Source organism: Amblyraja radiata, chromosome 4, assembly GCF_010909765.2.
Source record: "Amblyraja radiata isolate CabotCenter1 chromosome 4, sAmbRad1.1.pri, whole genome shotgun sequence".
Classification (NCBI taxonomy): domain Eukaryota; kingdom Metazoa; phylum Chordata; class Chondrichthyes; order Rajiformes; family Rajidae; genus Amblyraja; species Amblyraja radiata.
The window spans coordinates 15,969,837-15,986,214 of NC_045959.1; the positions used below are offsets into that span (position 1 = coordinate 15,969,837).

The following is a 16,378-nucleotide window of genomic DNA, read 5'->3' on the forward strand; positions in this document are numbered from 1 at the left end:
CAAGGGATGAAGAGCAAAGCATAGACAAAGAAGTAGATCTGGCAGACTTTGGTATTATTCCGTTCAGATGTAAAATCCGAATCTCCATAGAAAGTAGAGACAAAGGTAAATGATCCTGAACTTGACTCTCCTTTAGTACCACAACCTGACACTCCCACTAAACCACTCAGATCAGAAAGAGTGCGTAAACCAGTCGTCAGATTAAATTTATTACATTATCCTTTGTTTGTCCTTTGTAAATTGTTTGTCTAATTTACATTATTTTACTTTCTAAGGGGAGAGCAGTGTAGTGTATATAATGGTAACTGTAACTTTAAGTACTGAGTATTAGAATGGTATGATTTGTGTCATGTGATTATATTCAATATCTTATCAGTCTCGTGAATATGTGCGAGTATGCAGTGGGCTTTTGAGAAATAAAGAAGACCCACACTGGCAACAGCGTGTCCTGAAAACCTGTGCTTGTTTCTATCTACATGCTGAAGCCGTAATATCTTACACCTACCAACAACTAGAGAGCAGCCCTGAGCTACATTCTACTTCATTAGAGACCCTCGGACCTTAAAGGACTTTATCTTGCATTAAATGTTATTCACATTATTCCCTTTATCATGCAACTGTACACTGTGAATGACTCGATTATAATCATTTCTGTTGACTGGTTAGCACGCAATAAAAGCTTTTCTCTGTACGTCGGTACACGTGACAATTAACTAAACTCATAACCAAGTAAGGGATTACCAACTAATAGAGCATCATTGCACAAGCAATAGAAACAAAGAACTACACGAGACACAAAACACTGGAGTAACTCACCGTGTCAGGCAGCATCTCTGGAGCAAATGGGTAGGTGACATTTCGCATCGGGGCCCTCCTTCAGATTGTTGGTCTAGAACACGACCTGGAATCCAGGACAGTTTTCGGCCGGGTTCGGCTGAGACATTGGTCGTGGCTCACGAGCAGGTACGGGTTGGAGGCGGCGGTGGCAGGCATGGGCTGGATGTGGCTGAGGAAGTTGTATGGCGGTGGCAGCATGAGGTGTGGGGCACTGGGTTTGTGGTGTGGCAGGGTGAGGAAACCCCGTCCCGCTCTAAGTGAGATTCCTTGTCAATTTCTATGCCCTCCGTAGTGTAACTAGCAGCCTGTGTTCTTAAAGAGTCTGATTACTGTGGAGACGCTCCATCCGCTATAGCCTTAATAGTTCAATAGTCATAATCATACTTTATTAGCCAAGTATGTCTTGCAAAGTACAAGGAGTTTTTTTGTCACATATGCAACTGCACAGTGAAATTCTTTTTGCATATTACACATGCAGGTGCTCAGTGTACTGGAGCAGTTCCTGCAAACCCACATCCCGCTCCTATCCTCGACCGATCATCTTTTGTTCCAGGAGCGTCTCCTGCAGCCTACCTTTAAGCCATTACCTTGCCTCCTACAGCCTACCTAGCCTACAGCTTACCTGAAGCCATTACCTCGGTTTACCCACCTACCAGCCCAGGCTCCTCACAAGCGACATCTCCAGCTCCCTCCCGGTCCCACCGACCGATGAGCCTTCGGGCAGGTTACCAATCCTGCCAACCAACAAGCCTTAGTGCAGGTTACCAGTCCTGCCAATCGATGAGCCTTCGGGCGGGTTCCTGGTCCCTCGGTCCGACAAGCCTTCGGGCAGGCCCATCGACCACCAAGCCTTCGGGCGAGATCCCGCCGTTCTACGAACTTTCCGGGCAGGTATCGCAGGCAGGCCTCCACCACGAGGCATCTCGGGAAGCCGGAAATCCATTGTAAAGACGTCCGTAATAATAAGGTTTACTGTATTCCTACTAGCAGATGGCCATCAGCACAGATTCAAAATTTTAGACAATAGGGAAGAGAAAACAAGGTAAACGTTTTTTTTCCACTCAGAATACGGTGGCGCAGTGGTAGAGTTGCTGCCTTACAGCGCTTGCAGGGCTGGAGACCAGGGTTCGAGCCCGACTACGGGTGCTGTCTGTATGGAGTTTATATTTTCTCCCCGTGACCTGCGTGGGTTTTCTCCGAGATCCCACACTCAAGACGTACAGGTTTGTAGGCTAATTGGCTTGGTATAAATGGAAATTAGCCCTAGTGTGTGTAGGATAGTGTTAGTGTGGGGGGATCGTTGGTCGGTGCGGACTCGGTGGGACGAAGGGCCTGTTTCCGCGCTGTATCTCTAAACTAAAAAATAGTTAGTGTCTGGAATTCACTGCAAGTTTCATGGAAACAGAATCCATCAGTATCTTCAAAAATGAACTGGAAAGATACCAGAGAAAGAATGTTCATTTGCAGGAAGATGAAACTAATAAGATTGCTGTACGACAACTGTCATTGATGATGGGATGACTGCCCTCCATCTGCGTTAATGAAGGATACAATGTGGAAACAGGCCCTTTGTTTCACTGAATTCATGACAACCATCACACAGTTCACACTAGATCTATGTTAGTCCACTTTCACTCCCTACATGCTAGGGACAAATTATAGAGGCCAATTAACCAACAAGCTGGGACATCCTTAGGTTGTGGGAGGAAACCAAAGCATTCGGAGGAAACCCCTACAGTTACAGGAAGATCTTGCAATGTTCACACTGACAGCACCCGGGGTGAGGATCGAAGCTGGGTCTCTGGCGCTGGGGCAGTTCTACCAGCAACGCTATTGTACTTTTACAGTTCAATAATTCGCCAATCATAGGCAATATAATATTGTATGTAGCTAAAATAAGTCATTTGTAATATGACTAAATTCACTAAATTCAAGTGTAAAACTTACCTTAATTCAAAATGAAATCTACAAATTACCATCAACTTTCCGATATCCCCAAGGATGGGCATATGTGAAATAATCTCAAAGATTGCAGATAGTCCAAACTTGGAAATTTAGTAAACAATACAGATGAAAACAAATGACTTCATGGAGTATACGAACAAGAGAAATTGGGAGACAAAATCCAATGCAGAAGAATGTGAAATTATGTAAAAATAAGTGGCGGAAATATAAAGTAAATGAACAGTTTTGCAGAGGGTGCATGAACAGATCCAAGGTTTCACATACACACATCAGTATGAGTGATGGTGTAATACCTTTAAAAGAAACATCAAGGATCCTAAGCTTAAGAAGTAAAATCCCCAATATACAAAAGTAATGCTAAGCCATTATAAATGTTTGGTATAGCCCCAGCTAATGCATGTCTTTAATCTTGGCCACTGGAAAGAAGGCTTTGAAGAGGGTGTAAAGGAGATATATTGGAATGGTACCAACTATAATGCGCTGTACACTATATGGAAAGATTAGAGAAGGCAGGATTATTTAGCAGAGGCACTTGAAATGAAGGGTTCTGATGTCAGATAGCTGAAAATTACTTCCAGAGGCAATAGAGTTACTATCAAGCCGATATCAATTTACAATAATGGGATAAATCGGTGGGCGTGATGTGGAGAAATGCTTATGTGGCATGAATGCACTACTTCCGCTGCATTCAGATTCAATAGTAATTTTAAAAGAAAATGCGGTATTTGCTGAGGCAAAGATATACTGCAGATTTATTGGTAAAAGAGCAGGTGAGGGGGCACTAATTGGATAACATTTTGAAAGAGCTGGCACAGAAAGTTTGCAATTCAGAGACTCCTTTATGCTGGATGATTCCGTTCAAAACAAATGTCACTGTGCACAAGAAACCAATTAAGAAATAAACATATTTTGTTTCTTTTTCCTTTAATCACTGGACTTCAGTTTTTAAGCCACCCACTTAGACTCTGAAAAAAATTCAGGTAGACATAAAATACATCTCATTTTTAGCAGAAGTTCAGCTTTAAATTCTTCTTGGGTATTTACATTATTTACCATGGAGACAAACCTAAATAGAAATTAAATTTAAAACAATTACTGCAATACTGTATCTTGTAAAGCAAATACAAATGGATATAAAGCATTATCCTACAAGTTGAAAGCATGACTGAACAAATGAAACAATTCCGAAAGCTATTTGCTTTATGCAACTAAAACACTCACAAGCATAACTATTAGAAATGCATGAAAAAATCTCCAACTCATTTAAAACATACTTGCATCTCTCTCCAACAGTTAAGTGCAAAACCAAAACATATAGACCAGGAAGGTAGACAAAAATGCTGGAGAAACTCAGCGGGTGCAGCAGCATCTATGGAGCGAAGGAAATGGGCAACGTTTCGGGCCGAAACCCTTCTTCAGACAGATCAGGAATGTCCCCAAACTCAGGTAGATTGCCAATCGCAGCCAAAATGGTTAGTGATCCATAACAGAGGAGTAACCAGTTCCACAATTTATTATATGAAGCTTAAACTGTGAAGGACCAAAATAAGCCGTGATGCATTGCATTTGCAATAGCCAACAAACTATTCACATATGTCCAGAAATATGCTTTAAGAATGGGGCAGGGTTTGAAAAAGCTGGAACTATGACAAGCGATTGTACTCAAAATATTTTCAGGCTATAGAGAAATGTACCAGTGAAGGTAAAATGGAATGAATGGCTGTTTTCTGTGTTTGATTAGACAAAGTTTCTTAGTGAAAAGCACAAAACGTATTTCCAACATTCTATTTCATATTTCCAGCAAATGCTGTGTCTGCTTCGCACACTTCCAGCATTGTTTTTGTTTCTAACTGTTCTCATCTTCTATTTACAATTCTCCAGACAGATCCCTCCTTTTCACAGCACCCAAACCAATTGAATCCCTTATCACACTCTTTCTTTAATTTCTCCACTTCTCTGCAAGTTAAAACATAAATGTTTCAGTTCTGATGACAAGTCACTGACCTGAAATGACAATTTAGTGTCTGTCTCCACATGCTGCCTGGCCAAGGGAATATTTTCAGTAGTTCATTTTGATTAATGGTTTTCAGTTGCTGCATTGTGAAGAGTGGAGAGCAGTAGATTGACACAAAATGGAAATCAACAGATGCCAGTCCTTTAGGGCCACATTGCTAGTTTGGAACTAGTTATCTTGTGGACACCATTTTCACCTCGAGTTCAGAAAGCTGACCATTCACAACCCTACTCCAGACTGAATTTGCAATTGAGATTGACATTTCACTGTAATTCGTTCAACATGTCAATTATTTCATTCCTGGTCTAGTGATTCACAATATTTACACCATTTACACCCTCAATCAACTCAAATAATCAAAAATGATGTGGAATATGTTTAAAAGAGCAATGCAAATCTTTTCGCACACTGTTCATGCTTTTTTGGCTGTTTTTCACAGTTCAACATTGTGTATTATGATAGCAACTACTCACACTTTTGCTAATTTGTACAATGTAACATTTTCTGAGGGTACTCCATCATTTATTCTATGTAATTAAATCAGAAAAAAAAACTATATTCCAGATACATCAAACAAGGAAAAAGAATCAATGGGAAGTCCCAAAACATCAGTGGCGATAAATGATGTTACAATCTACTTTGAGAACATTGTGCTGCACAAAAATGACAGAGACATTTTCCAGACATCATAGGGAACTACAAAGAAATCATCAGTTTTAAACTTAAAATAAATTACATTAAACAGAACTGCTTTCAGTTAATGCCTTTGCCTTACAAGGAAATATATAATTTAAGAAACACTATCCTCAATTTTTCTAGCTGGCCTTCAGTTATATATTTAGATTTGCAAAAACGACACCTCATAAATGCTGCTGGCCTGAATTTTTGTCTGTAGCTTGGGTGCAATATTCTTCTTAAATCAGTATATGTCTGTGAAATGTGCTTTAAATGAACCAAACATAATCCAAATGGAATGCAGCTTACATGTTGGGAAAATTGTATAACTGTCTGCAATTAATTAGAATTGCTTTCATCTCACAGCAAAACCCTTCAAGTAGATCTGATATACTCTCCTTCATTGCCTACTGTTTGTGTGTCAAGTAATCGTCGGGTTTGAAATCTTCTATGACTTTCAATTGCTCTCCTCAGGGTAGAGTCCGTTGAAAGATCAGACTGGTTCATATCTCCATTATCACATCCAACAACTGGGCACCTATTCCAGAAACAAATGTATTAACAAACGAAAAAATAAATTCAATGACGATTTACAGTTCTTAAGAAAGTATCTCTCACTTAATAAGTACAATACACAAATAATCAGGAACATTTTAACAACACTAAATCGGAGATTAAGATTTTTTTTTGTCCCTGATGCAGATAATTTTACACTTTACTTTTAAATAACATATTGCAGATGCTGGAAATCTGAAATAAGGAAACCAAAAAAGTTTCAGCCGTTCAATCAGCATCTGCAGGAAGATGTTTCAAATTAACGATCTTTCCTTAGAACTTAAGAAATTCTAAATTTAGTTTTAAGTTGAAGATCCCTTCTGGTCTCTAATACAGATATTCCCTTTTGTTCCCTCCACACCTCCCAGATTTCTCTGCAATTTAATTTCAAACATTTCCCAGTTCTGATAAAATATATCAACTTGTGAAGCAGTACAGATTATAATTTGTATACGTTGTTCTGAGAAACAGCCTGTTGTTGGGGCAATCAGGATATAACACTGTTGTGCTTCACTCAGATTTGTGCAAGGTAAATCATATACTTATCTTTATTTCTTCAGGTCCATCCTACCTGGCATTTAACCATCATCACCTTTCCAATCCTCCAACTCCTTATAGTCTTAATCCTCCAGTAGCTCCAACAACAAAACTACCAAGATCAGGCCACGATTGTATGCCACTCAAGTGGCTACTACCTCTGATCTCCCTACTTTACCAGACCTGATGTTTGAATCTCTTATACTCCCAACTCTACAAAAATATTTGAGTCAAATATTCACTCAACAATGCCAACCATTTGCACCCCTGATCACATCACAGCCTTAGGTGCCAGGTGCTACAGAAATTTGCAGCACATGGGCCCACAACTAAAATTAACGTTAGTACATCTGTCCCACTATCATCAGCACATCTATTGGGTATGCTGGAATTTCTAGGCAAGCTCTGTAATTACTAACATACATATCCCTTGCCTGGTCATTACCTAGTATGATGCTTCACTGTTTTATCTTCCAGATTTTTTATGATGAAGATGATTGCTTAGAAATGGTGAATACATGTAAAGGGATTGATGATGGAAGTCAGCGATGTACTATTCCATTCATGGTGTCAATCCAATTGTTAGAAATCTTATACACGCCGAAAGTTAGACTGTTTTGGATGAAGTAAATACTCTGATGTACTTCATTAGGATGAACAGCTTAACTTTGCTGTTTCCAATTTAAACATAATATTGCTAAAATGTTCATTAACTCAGTGTCATTGTGTGAGAGTGATACAGCTTGGAAACAGACCCTTCGGCCCAACTTACTCAAACTGACTAAGATGCCCCATCTACACAGGACCCACCTGCCTGTGTTTGGTCCATATCCCTCTAAATCTTTCCTATCCATATGGGCACCTGCCCAATTGTCTTTTAAAATTTGTGGGTGGGAAGAAAAAAGGGTGCCCGAGTTTATAATGGTCAAATTTAAAAAACCTTTTCCAACTGCTAAAATCATTTAATGAATTTTTGAAGCACATTGATCAAATGTGGTTTTATACTTGGAGACATACGTTGACCGTCACATTATTTTATTAGCACTTTAAGTACAATTCTGTTAAATGGCAAAACATTTAAATACATTAGCCACGCCAAGATTACACTGATCCAACATCCACTTTCCAGATTTAGATCATAGAGTGATACAGTGTGGAAACAGGCCCTTCAGCCCATCTTGCCTACACCAGCCAGCAATGCCCCAGCCACACTAGTCCTACTTGCCTGTGCTTGGTCCATATCCCTCCAAACCTGTCCTATGCAGGTACCTGTCTAACTGTCTCTTAAACGATGGGGTAGTCCCAGCCTCAACTACCTCCTCTGGCAGGAGAAACTCAGCGGGTGCAGCAGCATCTATTGAGCGAAGGAAATAGGCAACGTTTCGGGCCGAAACCCTTCTTCGGCCCGAAACGTTGCCTATTTCCTTCGCTCCATAGATGCTGCTGCACCCGCTGAGTTTCTCCAGCTTTTTTGTGTACCTTCGATTTTCCAGCATCTGCAGTTCCTTCTTAAATACCTCCTCTGGCAGTTTGTTCCATACCCCCACCACCTTTTGTGTGAAAAAGTTACCCCTCATATTCCTATTAAATCTTTTCCCCTTCACCTTGAACCTATGTCCTCTGGTGCTCGATTCCCCTACCCTGGGCAAGAGACTCTGTACATCTACCCGATCTATTCCTCTCATAATTTTGTACACCGCTATAAGATATCCCCTCATCCTCCTGCGTTCCATGGAATAGAGACCCAGCCTACTCAACCTCTCCCTACAGCTCACACCCTCTAGTCCTGGTAACATCATCATAAATCTTTTCTGAACTCTTTCAAGCTTGACAATATCTTTCCTATAACATGGTGTGCAGAACTTGACACAATATTCTAAATGCAGTCTCACCAACATCTTATACAACTGCAACATGACCTCACAACTTCTATACTCAATTCTCTGACTGATGAAGGCCAAAATTACAAAAGCCTTTTTGACCACCTTATCTACCTGCGACTCGTCCTTCAAGGAACCATGCACCTGCACCCCTAGATCCCTCTGCTCTACAATACTACCCAGAGCCCTACCATTTATTGTGTAGGTCCTGCCCTTGATCGACGTCTCAAAATGCACCTCACACTTCTCTGTATTAAATTCCATCAACCAATCTCCGCCCACCTGATCAATCGATCCAGATCCTGCAGCAATCTTTCACAACCAACTTCACTATTTGTTAAACCTCTCACTTTTGTATCATCAGCAGACTTGCTAATCTTGCCCTGTATGTTCTCATCCAAATCACTGATGTAAATGACAAACAGTAACGGGCGTCCAGTCTGAGAAGCGACCATCCACCATCACTCTCTGCTTCCTTCCATGGAGCTACCTCTTTCCTAGGTCCTTTTGCTCTTCTAAAAATTAGGAGCAGTTTACAATGGGAGGAAACACGCAATCAAAGGGAGAATGTATGATCTCCAACCAAACAGCACCAAAGGTCAGGATTGAACATGGGATACTGGAGCTGTGAGGCAACAACTTCATCAGCTGCGCCACTGTACCACATCCTGGATGAAATAACCCTGAGATTAATTCATGCACAAGTGCTAATTTAATGTAATTCGTATAAAAAGACAGGGACACAAGGGTTCACTGAAATCCGGGGCCAGTGTTTTAGTGAAATTTGATTGTGCTCCATGATATTCTGAATAAAGATGCAGTTGAGACATGTTCCATTGTTAACTCACCGAGCCTTCTTCTTTTGTTTGTGCTTGGTTTGGATTATTTTTATTATGGCTTCTTCTTCATAGCTGTGACCACAAACTTTATTCTTCACAGGACATTGCAATTCTCTCTGCAACAAAACAAATTTAAAAGCAAATGAATCACTCCGCCTTTCATTATTGGCAGGCTTGTCAACAATATTTGATACCAATGCCGATTGCAAAGCTAATGTAGATGGAGTTTTTTTCTGAGAAAAGCATTGAGAATAAAATTACAATTCTTGTTATCCAGCGCCTACATTTTTTAACTTAAATATGTCAACATACTTCCCCCTGCGGGCATTGTATCTATAGCTGTTTGCCAAGATATGCGGATCTTGATTTTTCCTCATTCTAATGCAGTAGCTCTATCTGAATATTTGCACGCATCCTCGAATGACCAGTTTTCCTGGGCTGTCAATCACTGCTAATCCATGATCAGCTCTTGGTTTCCTGTCATCAAGTGAAAGCCTGCCCCTACCAGCCAGGAACATGTCCGTGAAACAGCATACAAAGATCTACCAATATTTTTAATGGCTGTAGATTGAAGCTTGCAATAAAGTATTTTCATAGAAAACAATATGTGCAGTGAAGGATCCCTTGGATCCAGATTAAAATTCTCCCACTGCTGTGGAACAACCACCTTGTACTTGGTTCAGTTCCTTTAATAAAGCAAACTGTTGTGGCGGAACTGGGTGTTGGGCCACTTAAGTGCTTGCACATATACATCTTAAACGTTGTGGGTATACCTGCCCACTTTCCCACCCCCCTCCCCCGAGTGGCATTGCATTCCAGATTCCAACGAGCAATTTTTATTGGCTTGATATCTCTATTATTATATTTCTTAGCTGTGAAATGTACAGCGATGAATACAGATCTTAGTTTGATGCCTTTGCCTTGTTCATTTCTGTTCCATTTTAAATGAGCTTTAGGAGTTTTATAGGAGCTTCTGATAGGACCTCGTATTTATTGGCTAAGAGCAGGACTACAAGATAATCCCTCTATAGAACTACAATCTCCTGGTATTTCAAAGCCCTGTCCTCATTTTATGGAATCAAATTAAAGACATAGCTCTCAAGTTAATTTAAATGCACCAAAATCATTCAAAATACATTTAATTACTAACAATGATGGTTAACTGCAAAGAAAAATGTACTAGAACACTTAGTTCTCAGAAGATGCTGTTCTGTACCTGTGTAATGGGGCAAATGAAATTCCTCTGGCTCTGGGTCACTGCAATGTCTTCGTCAATCTCATTGGCTGAAGTGCTCTCATTCTGTGATCCTGCACCGACTGGGAATTCAAGAACAGCCTGAATAAGCCAGGTTTCCCAATTATATACATCTTAGTTCAAATATTTGTTTATTGTTCAGAGCTTCACTTTGAAAATTAAAACGACATACTGTTGCTACAATCAGCTTCACTGTTATGAATGCAATACTTATGAATCTATTCATTAGCCTCTGCTTAGTCAAAATTATTTAAGGGAACACTGCAGATACTTAATTCATCTAGCCAACAATCATAAAGCAAGCATAAAGTGTAATAGTGCATTAAAATAAATCAAAAGTCATGCAAATGTCTTTATATACACAATTACATGAGTTCTAATTCAGCTACAAGTACAAAACCTTTAATGGGATATTTTACAGCCACACTCAAGCAAATAGCAAAAAATATATAGCTATAAAAAAGTAACATTCAGATAATTATTCAACACAGTATGCTTAACTATCATCAAATAAATGTAGTTAATTTATAAAAAAGCAACAACATACCAAAAAAATTGGAATTAAACAAAGAAATAATCTCGGATGGTGTGGAAGAAATAATGTATGTTCAGCTGTTAAAACAGAATAGCAAGCAGAACAGAAAACCAAATAACCAGATTTCATATCTTGGAAAAGGACTGTCATCTCTCAAGCATTGTTCATCTAAGTTCCTAGTTTTCACCATCCACTGCTGAGTGACACACATTGGTGATGTAGTCACTGAACTTATGTAAAAGAAATACACTTTTTTGACGACAGAGGAATGAACTGTAATTTAACAGCACCAGATTATGCACATTGAAAAATGTCTGTTTCACACCCAAGTAAGTATTTAAAAAGAAGTTATTTTGCATGCACTAAAAAAAACAGAAAGCTACTAATCAACAATAAAATGAACAACCCACATAATGTAATCCTAATGTATCAAATATAAGCACAGCACCAAGCTACCAGGCAGGTGAATGATGATAGCGACACATCCGTGTTCCAGTTGAAACCTTTTCATTCATGTCTCCTTGTTGACAAACCCATTGCTTACTTGAGTTATAAATTAGTCATAAATTCAGTGTGAGACAGGAAAAATTATCAATCACAATAAGGTGAATTACTCCAGGAAGCGCCCTATCCAATTTCCAAATGAGTTCGATTTCCACAAAAAACAGGCACCATTACATACACTTGCAAAATGACTTTTATGTATGATTTGCTAATACAAAACCAGCAAAATGAATCCAATTCCTAGGCTATTGTCAGAGTGACGATCAGGTTATTTGAGTCAGAGAGTCATGGAGCTGTACAGAAGAAAAACAGGCCCTTTGGATCATCTTGCCCATGCCGATCAAGTTGACGTATTGGCTAGTCCTATTTAGCTGCACTTGGCCCATAGCCCTCTAAACCCATCCTATCCATATGTCTGGGGCCAAGGAAAGAGCGTTCACGTCGCGGCCCTGTTTCAATCAATCTTTCCACCACCATGCACAAGAAGCACAAGAAGCGCAAGACAGACACCATTGTGCAGATGCCGAGAAGTGTGTTCAGCTCTGGCTGAACAACTTCTAATCTTGTGTGTGGACTCGATAAGAAGAAGAAGATCCATATGTCTGCCCAAATGTATTTTAAATGTCGGAATTTTATCTGGCAGCTTCCTCTGGCAGCTAATTCTTGATACAGACTATTTTTTCATACTGCTGTCATAAGAGCATAACCGGACAGGCAATGGTACAGGAAAAAAACAAATAACCAATTTTCACAAAAAGGAAAAGAATATTAGAAATATTATGGAAATTTGCAAGATTGAGGGGTTTTTCTTTCAGTGGCGAATTGCATTTTGAAACAACGCAAAACCCGGGCTTGTGCAATTCAGAAATCAAAATGCAATGGATACCAGAAATTATTTCTCCCAAAAACTATTGTAGCAAGATCATAAGTAATAGACCTTTATTCGCTTTTCAACATAGGTTTTAAAGTTTGGGAACCAACAATAGTTTGTCGACTAGCTATGATCTGGTTGATTGGCCTATGGACCTGAATGGCCCTGTGGACCAATTTGCACATAAGAACGGGGAAATGATGCATACCCACAATTCCTGCCTTTACACTTTTATCAGGGACTCTGAAAATCTTCAACCCTTACCACTTCCCTGCTTCACCCACAGCCAGAATTAGGTAAGAATGGAGTATGCATTCACTTGGGTTTACATAGGTTGTGTGTGGAATTAATTGCACTTAAAAACATACATGGTGCAAAGCTTGATTACAGGAATGACCAATGAAAATATCTAGTGTAAAAACCCCCAAAATGGCAATACAAGTTTTAATTTTGAAGTTATGAACCAACCAGTAATTAAAATTTTATCAATCAACCCCACATCATGACAGATACCTTGATTTATTTTTTGTCCGTGCAATGTAGGAGACAATACATTTTTTCCCATTCCTAATTGGCCCAAGACATTGAGCTCTCTGCTAGATTATTGAAGATAGCCCGATGATATGTTAACCAGGGAGTCCTGGTGTTTTGTCCATCAGCCATGATAGTCAATTGGAAACTGTGGCTTTTCATGATATTGTCCGTCTGCAAATCTTAGAACGAGGAAATGGTATCAAAGTAGATTGGTGGATTATCACTCTATATTCTGTATGTATTATTTAGTACAGATACAGTACATTTCTGACCAAAATCTCGTCACAAGAGTCGCAATCAAAATAGGATGGCGCCATGTCAGATGTTGTAGCTTTACCCATGCAGGCAAACAATAGCTGTTTTAATCAGACCCAGAATTCAATGTCCTTGGCAGATAGTCTGGCTGTTTCCTGTTCAAAATTACCTGACATCTATCTAGTAGATAAATGTAATCAAATAGTCTGGGATATTTTTGCTACTTTAAAGGGGCAATGTAAATGGAAGATTTGTTATGTCTTGCGATGGATCCACATTTGGCTTTAACACATTAGAATGGAAAAACATTCAGTGTAATCTCCAAAAGGTAGGCAAATTATGCAGTAAGATAATTGAATTTTGCTTATAGGGGCTCTGCAAAAAAAAGCCACCACTAAATTAATATTCTAAAGCAAAGTTATAAAGCAAATTTTACCCGCTACTTACAACAGTTTGTTCAACTCCGTTTTACATTCCTTTGTATTCGAGTGATCCTATGCAATAAGACCATTCGAACACTTTATTCCATAACCATGTTCCATAAGCTGTTAAGGTTGCATGTAATGTACGCTGAGATCTCTCTTTGTGAACAGATAATTCTCCGACATTTTCGCCACCTCCAACAGGATCCCACCACTGGCCACATCTTTCCATCTCCTCCCCTTTCGGCTTTCTGCAGAGACCGCTCCCTCCGTAACTCCCTGGTCAATTTGTTCCTTCCCACCCAAACCACCCCTTCCCCTGGTACTTTACCTTGCAACCACAGGTAATGATACACTTGTCGCTTTACCTCCCCCCCTCGACTCCATCCAAGGACACAAGCAGTCTTTCCAGGTGAGGCGGAGGTTCACCTGCACTTCCTCCAACCTCATCTATTGCATCCGCTGCTCTAGGTGTCAACTGCTCTACATCAGTGAGACCAAGCGTAGGCTTGGCGATCGCTTTGCCCAACACCTCCACACAGTTCACATTAACCAACCTGATCTTGCGGTGGCACAGCATTTCAACTCCCCCTCCCATTCCAAATCCAACCTTTCTGTCCTGGGCCTCCTCCATGGCCAGAGTGAGTTCCACCACAAATTGGAGGAGCAGCACCACATATTTCGCTTGGGTAGTTTACACCCCAGCGGTATGAACATTGACTTCTCTAATTTTAGGCAGTCCTTGCGTTCTACCTCCTTTCTATCCCCTTTACTGCTCTCCCACAGCCCACTGTCTCCACCTCTTCCTTTCTTCTTCCCGCACCCCCCACCCCCACATCAGTGTGAAGAAGGGACTCGACCCGAAACGTCACCTATTCCTTCGCTCCATAGGTGCTGCCTCGCCCGCTGAGTTTCTCCAGCTTTTTATCCAGCCTTCTCTCTTTGTGAAGGCAAGACAGGTACCCACTTTACCTGCAGCTTGTAAATAAGAGATACAAAGATGCTCATGAATTCTAACTTGTGACATAATGATTGGCATAAATTCCTGGAGCATAGATGGTGGGGAAAGGCAAGTTAAATGGTTTCTATGGTTAGTGTTGCAGTTTGTAGGAAATGGCATTTAAAGACCAATAATAACCATGAGCACATATCTGAGATTATTTAATAACTTGTGGAACTGCACCAGATTTCAAGGATTCAACTTCTGATATTAATCAAGGGGTGAGTCTGTTGCCAATCCCTTCTGAATGTGATTGAAAGGGCTTCTGGTCTCTGACCGAGGCAGGTTATGATTCATAGCACAAATTGGATACAACACAAGTAATAAATTAGAGAACACTATTCGCAATATGCAAGCAAATTGATTATGAAGTGCTTTAAATCAAGATCTATTGAGAACCATTGAAAAGTTACTTTGGAAATTGACAAGCAGAAAAAAAGTTGTCTTAGATTTTAAAAAAAAAATAGGGGAATAAAAAACCTGTTTGGATATAATGTCCCCACTGTATTCAGGCATCGTTGTTTCTTAGAACTGACCTGCTACTGAAATGAGGGGTAATTTCACACCAGCTCATACCAATCCACTGGATGTGTTAGGGAGGTCGCTGAAGGATTTTCTGAGGTTTTCTGAAGGGGGATTTGGGGATATCTGGTCTTGGCCATTAGCAATACAGCTAATGGGACTGGAGAAGGCATAGTGGAGAAAGCCGAATGGTCACACTCAGAGATAGTGAATACGTGTCTGGCAACTAGACAGCACTGCTTTATAGAGGGAAAAGAAAGATGAAGGGGCGGAGAGCTGAAAGGTAGAGTTGTAAATTCAATGTAATTCAACAAGCGTAAGTTAATCTTGCATCGCAATTCCCATCCCATTTTTAAGGCCTATCAAAATTAGACCACACAAAAATGGAGACACAAGAGGCAGCAGATGCTGGAATCTGGAGCAACAAACTATTTGTGTAGGAAGGACAACAAACTATTTTCAGCATGAAGTCAGCGAGTCAAGCAGCACTTGCAGAGAGTAAAAGAATGTCCACGCTTCGGATCAATACCTTGCATCAGTGCTGAGAGTGGAAGGGGGAGATTGCCTGTAAAAGGAGTGGGGTGGGGTCGTGCTGACAGAAACACGAGGTAATTGGTATGACAATGGAGAGATGAAGGATGACTGACTAGCAGATGCAGCCTGAAAGGGGAGGAGTGATGGAGTGGGCTGCTCCATGCCCCCCCCCCCCTCCTCTCCTTGACCCGACTCAATCTGCCCTACACCCTTCCTCCATACGTCTCTCACTTTTGTGTCACCATCCACCTCCCCTCTCCTCTTCTACTGGTAACCTCCCCTCTCCTCTCAAAGTCCCAATGCAGGGATTCAATCCAAAACAACGACCATTCCTTTCTACCCACAGATGTACTCGACTCGCCTCCTCCAGCCATTCAATTTGTTTGTAACATATTTGTAGCCACATAAATCTTCATAGCTTAGTTGAATACGTAGTTTTTTCTTTGAAAAATGCAGGAATCTAGTCTGATCAAAGTAAAATATAATGCGCGTGTGTTTAAGGTTGGAAATGGAATGCAAAACTATTCAAATACATCTGTATATATTTATGTTCAATTTTGTAAATTAAGTTTTGTGACAACAGAGACAAAGTAACAATGTTATCGTAACATTATACACATATTCAAAATGTATCCAAACATTTA

The 16,378-nt window shown here is 40.2% G+C and overlaps 1 protein-coding gene across 3 annotated transcripts in view; it reads right to left on the reverse strand.

The window, feature by feature from the left end:
• Positions 1-3,693: 3,693 nt before the first annotated feature.
• nsmce2 (NSE2 (MMS21) homolog, SMC5-SMC6 complex SUMO ligase) overlaps positions 3,694-16,378 on the reverse strand; it is a 133,621-nt gene continuing 120,936 nt past the window's right edge. For all 3 annotated transcript variants that reach the window (XM_033019004.1, XM_033019005.1, XM_033019003.1), the window contains exons 5-7: positions 10,519-10,619; positions 9,312-9,418; positions 3,694-6,029 (exon numbers count right to left, since the gene is read on the reverse strand). In XM_033019004.1, coding sequence (XP_032874895.1) covers positions 5,867-6,029; positions 9,312-9,418; positions 10,519-10,619 — 371 coding nt within the window. In that variant the 3' untranslated portion in view covers positions 3,694-5,866. The remainder of the gene's footprint in view (positions 6,030-9,311; positions 9,419-10,518; positions 10,620-16,378) is intronic.